This window comes from Bactrocera neohumeralis, unplaced genomic scaffold (genome assembly GCF_024586455.1).
Source record: "Bactrocera neohumeralis isolate Rockhampton unplaced genomic scaffold, APGP_CSIRO_Bneo_wtdbg2-racon-allhic-juicebox.fasta_v2 cluster09, whole genome shotgun sequence".
NCBI lineage: Eukaryota > Metazoa > Arthropoda > Insecta > Diptera > Tephritidae > Bactrocera > Bactrocera neohumeralis.
Window position 1 is genome coordinate 20131492 of NW_026089622.1, and position 8833 is coordinate 20140324.

At 37.7% G+C, this 8833-nt stretch overlaps 1 protein-coding gene across 1 annotated transcript; it reads left to right on the forward strand.

The window, feature by feature from the left end:
* Positions 1-2965: 2965 nt before the first annotated feature.
* Positions 2966-3541, forward strand: LOC126764656 (uncharacterized). The gene has a single exon (XM_050482315.1). The coding sequence runs from the start codon at positions 2966-2968 to the stop codon at positions 3539-3541; it is 576 nt and encodes a 191-aa protein (XP_050338272.1).
* The last annotated feature ends 5292 nt before the right edge of the window (positions 3542-8833 follow it).

Sequence of the window (8833 nt, forward strand, 5' to 3'; positions counted from 1 at the left end):
TGTAGCATATGCATGGAGAAAACTGTGGGAGCTAAAAAATCGTCCAGCAATAGTAAGAGCGCAAAACAATAAATAAGGAAAGATAGAGCTACAAAAACGGGAGAATGAAAGTTGCGGCAGATGGACTTATGGACAAGCCGTAAATTCGGAGAAGTAGATTTTTATACAACCCAGCTATTATCCGATCACGGATACTTCAAAAAGTACCTCAATGAGAAGGATGGAACGCCAACTGCAACTGTGGTCCCAGGGTTGGCGACGATTCCTTAGAAAGGGGTTTTTAGTGACCTGCAAGTGGCCCATATTTTCCACCCCCTCACCCGCAAAAAAAAACACTTTTATGTTCTTATGAGTTTTATTTATAATTTTGATAACATCCCCTCTAAGCAGTGGGATATTATTAATATTTTTAAATTTTAAATTCTTCGAAATTAGTTTCATCGGTAATATTGAAATTATTTGTTTTTAAAATAATTATACCTCCTTTTTCTTGAGCATATTTTTTATTTTATTGTATGTACTATCTTCGATTGACATCTTAGGATTTTCTTGTTTTAAGTTTAAGTTTTGTAATTTTATTTTGTTATTTGGTTTTTCACCATTCTTTTTTTTTTATTTTGCCGGTAAAACCTTCGGCTGGAGTTGTAGAACATTTTCGTTCCATAATATACTGGCAACTCTACTTGATAAAAGAGTGTGTAATTGTGCGTGCTAAGAAAAATTAAATAATTTTGGTGTAAAAATACAAAAAATTACAAAATCTGCTCATCAATCCAAAGCGCGGTATTCAGGTGTATTCAGGTGTATTGGAGTGCAGAAGCAGCAACTTATAACCACTGACTATTTTGGATTGGAAGGTTTGTTACTTCGCCGACATCACTTTAAGTTGGACACAGAGGAAAACCATCAGCTGTTTTGGAGACTTTTTTGGCGCCACGAAAAATTGCTTCTTTTGTATTAGCCTAAAAGTATACAAAAATTTTTGATTGATGTAACAATGGCGTCGAGTAAACATGTGTGTATAACTTGCTCCAAGATTATAAGGGGAAACTCAGGAAGTATAAGCTGCAATAGTTGCAAGAATTGGTTCCACAAAAAGTGCAGCGACTTGAGTGACTGATGGTTTCAAGAAAAATGCTTCTGCGTTTCGGAAAACTGGTCGTATTGACTGGCGATGCTCTGGCTGTCACTCAGATGTCAGTATTATTGAGGCAATCAATGACAGTGATGAGGACGACAATGATTTGCCGTTATCAACAAGCAAATCGGAGTTGGAGAATATGTTCGAGAAATACTTACACCGCTCAAGAAAACAGCGTTGCAGGGATCCGGCTGGACTTGAACAAATTGGCAGAGAATAACAGGGCAATCTCGCAGCATTATAAGCAATTAGAAAAGAGGGTCGGCGCTGTTGAGAATAAATTAACATCGTTCGATGCACTTAATGTGGATCCCAACATTATAATATCGGAGATAAATGATCGCAATAAGTGTGAAAGAGAGGTTATTGCTTTGAACGTGCCGGAGTCTAAGAAGCCGGTAGGCAATGATCGACGTCTGGATGATTTGGAGAAGGTTGTCGCATTATTACCACAGGAGATGTCAGAGGTGGGTCCGAAACTCGGTCTCCGTAGACTCGGCCATCCTGTGGTAGGTAAGATTCGTCCGCTATTACTAACTAAGGAGTCTGTTGCAGATGCTAGGAGTCTATTGCGTATCAAGGCAGCTGGTGAGTCTGGCATCTCATTTAAGGCGAACCTAACTCGAGCTCAGCAAGAGCATCTCAGAAATCTACGAACGGAGCTTGATAATCTAACTAAGGGCGGAGATAACAGCAAGACAATTAGATACATTAATGGGGTACCGAGGATAGTCGATAAGCAGACTTTTCGTGCGCCAAATGAAAAGCCTAAAAATTCGTAAGTTAGATATATACATACTATCAAAATATTCGAGGGTTAAGAACAAAATTAAAAGAGTTCTTAATCTCATCAGCAGGGCATCAATGTGATTTGATTTGTGTTAGCGAGTCATGGCTTCATGAATCAATATCAGATAGTGAAGTGGTAGATGATACTTATTTAATATTTAGGAAAGATAGAGACAACCAAACAAGCAATTGCACGAGAGGTGGAGGTATTTTCATAGCGGTGAAGCGTAGTATTAATGCTGAACTACTGCCAACTAACTTTAGTAGTGTCGAGCAAATCTTTATTAAAGTAAAATGTACCGAGGGCGATCTATGATATGAGTAATATGTCAACAATTTCGTATTTGAAGGCAAAATATCCCAACTGTGCATTGATTATTGTTGGCGACTATAATCTCCCCAGTAGCTGTCCTCAAGATGAATGTGCAAATATGGTATACAGTGAGATGAGTGTGGCTAACTGTCAACAGTATAATCAAATTCGTAACATAAATGATCGTACGCTTGATTTATGCATTAGCAGCATTGAAATATATGTGGACAGTGCCGAGGCTATTATTGATGAAGATAAGCACCACCCGCCTATAAGTATACGTGCTGAAATTAAGGCCAACCTAAAATTGAACGTGGCACCGACCTATGCATTCAAGAAGGCGGACTACCGGGATTGAATTACTTCTTTTTGAGGATTAACTGTATAAATTAGTACCACTGGATGACAAGGTAAACTGGCTATACGATAGAATTAACGATGGAATTGTGCAATTTGTTCCTGTCCATACGAACAGGAAAAACAATTATCCATGCTGGTTTTCTAGAGAGCTGATAGGGAAAATACAGCCGAAAAAGGATGCGCATGCAACATACAAAAGATTAAAAACCAGTTACGCCTACAATGTCTTTCGTCGGTTGCGATCGGAAAGCAAAAGAATTGGCAAAGGGTGTTACAGCGCATACACGTCCAGGATGGAGGAGCTTGTGCGGGTAGACACGAGTCAGTTCTGGAAATTCATCAAAAGACGGAGACGGAAAAATATGGATATTCCATTCGCCGTGTCGTGGAAAGATAGTGTAGCTACGACGGGTGGAGAAGTGAGCAATCTTTTTGCGTCGTTCTTTGGCAGCATCTATGCAGGGAAACTTAATGAAAATGGGGAACCAATGCCCACAGCTCAAGCTGCGGAAGCATTGACTAGTTACGATGTGAAACTATCGGAACTCACCATCCGCTTCGATGAAGTGTACGAGCAAATGTGCAAACTAGATGGAAAGAAGGGAGCCGGACCAGATGGAATACCAAACATATTACTGAAGAGCTGTGTAGTCGGACTGGTCGAACCAATAACCCACATCTTTAGTAAATCACTGGAGATGGGTATTTTTCCATCGGCGTGGAAACGCTCGTATATTTGTCCAATTTACAAGGCAGAGTCGAGATCTGAGGTGTCCAACTACAGGCCAATATGCATACAACATAGTTTTGCTGCAGGTGAATTTCGCCTTCAAGAATACGATCTCGACCAAGCAACATGGGTTCTTTGGCGGCAGGTCTACGACTACAAACCCTTACCTGTATGTCGACCACGTACTGAGAGCGTTGGACAAGGGTGAAACAGTTCACACTATCTACACGGACTTCAGCAAAGCCTTCGACATGGTGGATCATGAGCTCTTAATAGAAAAGATGGATCGGTACGGAGTGGCAGGAAACGTATTGAGTACTTGACTGGGAGATCCCTGCAGGTGCGAGTCAATGGCTATGTGTCGTCCGTGTTTACAGTGTCGTCCGGGGTTCCACAGGGTTCCCATCTGGGGCCAGTGCTGTTTAGCATATTTGTAAACTACATTGGGACCAAAATGGCGTCGGACTTTCTACTTTATGCTGATGACCTCAAGATCTTCAGAAAGATAAGCACTGTGGATGATGTTAGCGCATTACAGCAAGATCTCGAGAGACTTGAGGAGTGGTACAACGAAAATAAATAAAGTTTGAATTTAAAAAAGTGCGTGGTGATGTTCTTGTCACGGTCCTTGAGTCGTCGTACAGCTGTTTACCGTATTGCTGATCATCAGCTAGAAGAAGTCACAGTTGTAAAAGATCTTGGTGTCGTGATCGACAATGCACTAAATTTCACCGGGCACATTGACAAAATTACATCACAGGCCTGCAGGACACTTGGGTTCATTTTCAGATGTGGTGATGACTTCAGGAATGCTGATACGTTCGTAAGGCTGCATACGATCTTGGTGCGTCCGATGTTGGAGTCCTGTTGAGTGGTTTGGTCTCCCCATACCGGCTGCCTCATTGACAAAGTGAAGAGAGTGCAGAAGAAACTCTGTAAATATGTCGCGTACTTCCTGGGACGTAAAGGATGGGTCGGAGGCTCGGAGGAGGTTCGTGGTCAATTTGGGATTTGTGACCTGATGAGTCGGAGACAAGAATCAGATCTCTTGTTTGCTTTTAAATCACTAAATGGATTAATCGACTCTCCGGAAATATTGGAACAATTCGGCATTGTAGGCCGTATGCCTGGTCTGTGGTCGCACAGACTGTTAAAATCAGTTAACTCATCGAAGAACTACGTGCGGGGTGGACCGAGGAGCAGGGTTGTAGACTTAATCAATAGACATTATGAAAATATTAATATGTTTGGTTGTACATATGCGAGCTACGTCTCTAGGGTTAAGGAATTAATTAATAATGTATCAATACTGTATCATTAATGTGTGATTTGCCTAGTCATGGCTATGCCTTGTTTTTTTTTTTTATTCTTATTTTTGTTACACTTTTCTGTACAAAGCCGATTGGCGTGAATTAATAAATAAATAAATAAATAATATAATATTTTTTTTTTTATAATTATGGTTTTTACACTGCTGGTATAAATCTTTAGCTGATGTTTTAAGACAGTTTTGTCCCCAAATAATTTATTTTATCATAATATTGCCGGTAAAATCTTCGGCAGGCGTTGTAGAACTTTTTTTTCACAATTTTAATATCTATTTATTTTTAATATTGCCGGTACTTTCTCCGGCTGGCGTCTTAGTACTTTGGTGTCCCAAGGTGTTTAATAACGTTCTTGTACGTCCATTAGATTAATATTATGAGAATATTTTATGATGGTCGAACCATTAATGGTTCTTGCCCTCTGCTTAATTATTGAAGTGTTTTTTGTTATTATAAATTCCAGTTCGTATATATAAACTGGTTGCCCCCTGTATCTATTAAAATTCTAATGATTTCCCCGGTTTTCATATCTGTTTTTATAATATAGGGCAAATCAGAGTTTAGGCTGTGTGCTTACTTGTGCGCTTTCATTTTATCTCTTTGGTATATTTGTTTGTTGATAATTGGTTTGCCAATTGTATCTGTTACTCTAGTTAAACTAGTTATGAATGTTCTAAGCGCGGATTTTTTGTATTTAATTGCTTTGTTATTTCTAAATTCGTTCCGTGCATCATTACTGTTTTATTAATTAACAATGTCTATTTCTTATTGACATCATTGTAACAATCTATTAAGGATTGTGATCCTTGTCTGAGTATGCTCTGAGTGGGTCAATTACGTGTATTGGCCTTCTATCCGCATACGCAAAATCTGGTCTTGAAAATATGGCCTCTAAATTAATAACTGTGGCATGGTTTGTCAAAATGTCGCTAGCATTGCCAACAATTTTGTTTCTCAGTATTGTTAGGGCTCCAAAATATCTCCTACTCCCTTCAATATCATTGAATTTTTTAATTTAATTGTCTGTGTTTAGTATTCTGTCACCTGCGTAGCAGTTGTTATGTTTTTTATTTAGCTGACCTATTTCAACTCTTTGTTTGAGTCGCTATCAGCCGAGCTTCTGCAGTAAAATTAGTAACCGTCATTTTTGAAAATTTGTAGAATTATGTTGTCCACTTTACAAAAATTTTAATTTCTCTTTTGTTATATATATTTAATAAAATAATTATATAATTTATCTCGTTTTTTTATTTATATATATTTAATATATAAGAATTTATCTTGTTTTCTTTTTTCTTCAATATGGACACTTGTGAATGTCATGATTATTGTTTTTGCAATACTCACAGTGAAACAATTTGTTATACTTAATACAAGTGGGATTATTTCCCATTTAATTAATAAATTTAGGATTTACTTAAAACTAACTTGTTGATACTGTTATGATGTGTTTTTGCCCTTACTGCTACTGATGTTGCTTTTGTTGCCTTTTCTGCTATTGTTGTTTTGAAAATTTGTTGCTTTTTTCTCTACGCTTGGCCACTGGTTTATCGCTTTTAATGTGGAGTTTTCACTGGCGCACTGTTTATTTTGTTGTTATTAAGAAACTCTTCGTTTTGAAAATTGTTTAAATTGTGTTTATTTTTGTTTCTTTTTTTATTATATTTCTTTAATAGATTTAGTTTGATTGAGTAGCTTAATCGTTTTGTTTGCACTTTTAGTTTTTCCTTTGTAATTTGATTTTTATTCTTTTACTGATTACGCTGTTGTATTTGTGGATCGCTCGCCATTTTACTTTTGATTTTGTTGCACTTTGTTTAGTTAGCCTCCGCAAATCGTCACGTTGCGTGGTATATGCAAGGCATTGTTGCTTTACAATAACAATGTTGCTCTTGTAATTGATATGGCGTTTTTTAATTTTTTTAACTTTTATGGTCCAACCGGCTCTTTTTCATTGCTCCTGGCAGAATCGCCAATTATGTTTTGTGCGAACAGCGGGGTGGTTTTTAAAAAGATCACGAAAGGCGTGAATCTAGTGAGTTTGGTTAACGTACTAAACTGAAATATCATCTTACATTCTACGAAGTGCAAAGCTTAGGTAATAGATGACGTGCTGACTTATTCTATTTAAAGCGTGCCATATATTATAGTTGATGGTGATATCTGAGTTATCTCAATGAAAATTTCAGAACGTATTTTACTTACAGCAGTGTATCATTGTGCCTAATATGGATACTGTTGACGCCGCCCCGCCAAATTTCGTTTGCCACGTCTGTATCGACAGAGCAATCTTTCTTTTCTTCCTTTTCGAAGTTTTTTCGAAGTTTTAATTCGAATGCAACTAAACACTAACTAAAAAGAGTTGCGCGCTCTCTCCTTTTGCGACCGCTTAGCGATACAGACGTGGTAAGTGCATTTCCAAATTTTTATAATTAAATATATTTATTATAAGAAACCCTTTGTTTTATTTAACATTTTGTGGAATCATTTGCGCCGATCGTTTCCCCACGGCCAACCACATCTACGGAACGAGCGAGCACCGTGCTCCACCACCGAATTATCAGATACAATTGGGGGAATAGCTAACCTAACCCTCATATAACCATTACCAGGATTTTCACACCTCCGGCTGATTTCGTATAATGACAATGTATAATGATTTGGGTTTTCTAATAAATTGTATGCCGAATGTATATACATACATATATAGGTCAGTGTACTATACATATGAAGGTATATATGTACATATATATGGTATAAGTATGTATATATAAAATTGCTTAGATTCCAATCCTCTGGTTGACTTTCTTACTTGTTGCTTATATTTTTATACGTCTATACGCAAACATATGTATTCATACGAATATTTCTGAATATTAATGAATACAGGTGCAATTGAATACATTTTAATGAATACACTTTTTCAAAGCGATATTTGTAGTTAATGTTAAAAGAAGGCCTACTTTTTAATTATTTCCTATGTTTGATATACACATATGTATGTACATACATATGTGTTTGTTCTATGTGTATACTTCACTACATATGTATATATGTAGTACAACACACTATCATAACCCTGCCAGCCAAAAGCGGTAAAAAACGATTAATTACCTTGCTGCAGCCAAGATTCGCACCCGCCTCTGTGCAGCCAAAAACGCACGTCAACCAACACAAGGAAGGTTCGACGTAGAAAATCTGCAATCACAAAAGACAGCCGAAGGATTTTCTACTCGAATTAAACTCCTTCTCTCCAAGAGCACTAATCAACAACTTGGTATAAGGGAATTGTGGGACAGCATTTCAAGCTTCTTACGTACAGCTGCAAGCGAAACTAATGGTTTTCGGAAAATGCAAAAGAACAGCTGGTACGATGAGGAGTGCCGTATCACAGCGGAGAGAAAACAGACTGCTTACCTCGCAACGTTACTATCAACCACAACACGTGAGGGATGAGATAGATACCGAGCGTTGAAGAGGGAAGCGAGACGCATTTGCAGACGGAAAAAGAAAGAGGCCGAAATGCGTGAATATGAAGAGCTTAACAAGCTGGCCGACAGGGGTAATGCTCGAAAATTGTACAAAATGATGAGCGACCTACCGATGCCCAGATCATACTAAAATTATGAAGGGAACACTTGTGCAGCCTGGTGAATGGCTAACAACTTTACAAAATCACACCAGAGAAAATAAAAAAATGGATAACCAAGAAAAGTTTGTAATTTGCAAATGTATTAAATTGTATGTACATACATACATATATATAATCCATTCATTGCAAAGATTTCAAAATGTGAAAAAACAACTTAGGAGCAGCTGCAGCATAACAGCATATTATTTAAAAATAAATAACCGTATTTCGCACAAGTATTAAATACATATATACATACAAGTTAACGCCACCAATAGCTAACAGCACTTATGTATAAAATAAACAATAAGTATGTTTAAATGAGTTAAACATCCACCCACTCTTCCCGATAAAACTGGCGCATCCTAGTAAAACAGCGCAATTCACCACAGAATGCAACTGCAACGTAAAACCAATAACTCACCACACCTTTACCAACCCAACCAACAAAAGGAATGGACAACGGAGAAGCCGACACATTCGTTTACGCAATTCTTCAGATACACTTCGCACATCTATATTCGCTTACACACTGCGCCGCGTC

Bases quoted from the DNA above. Each gene is read 5' to 3' on its own strand.
- LOC126764656 (XM_050482315.1), top strand. From the start codon at position 2,966: ATGGATATTCCATTCGCCGTGTCGTGGAAAGATAGTGTAGCTACGACG.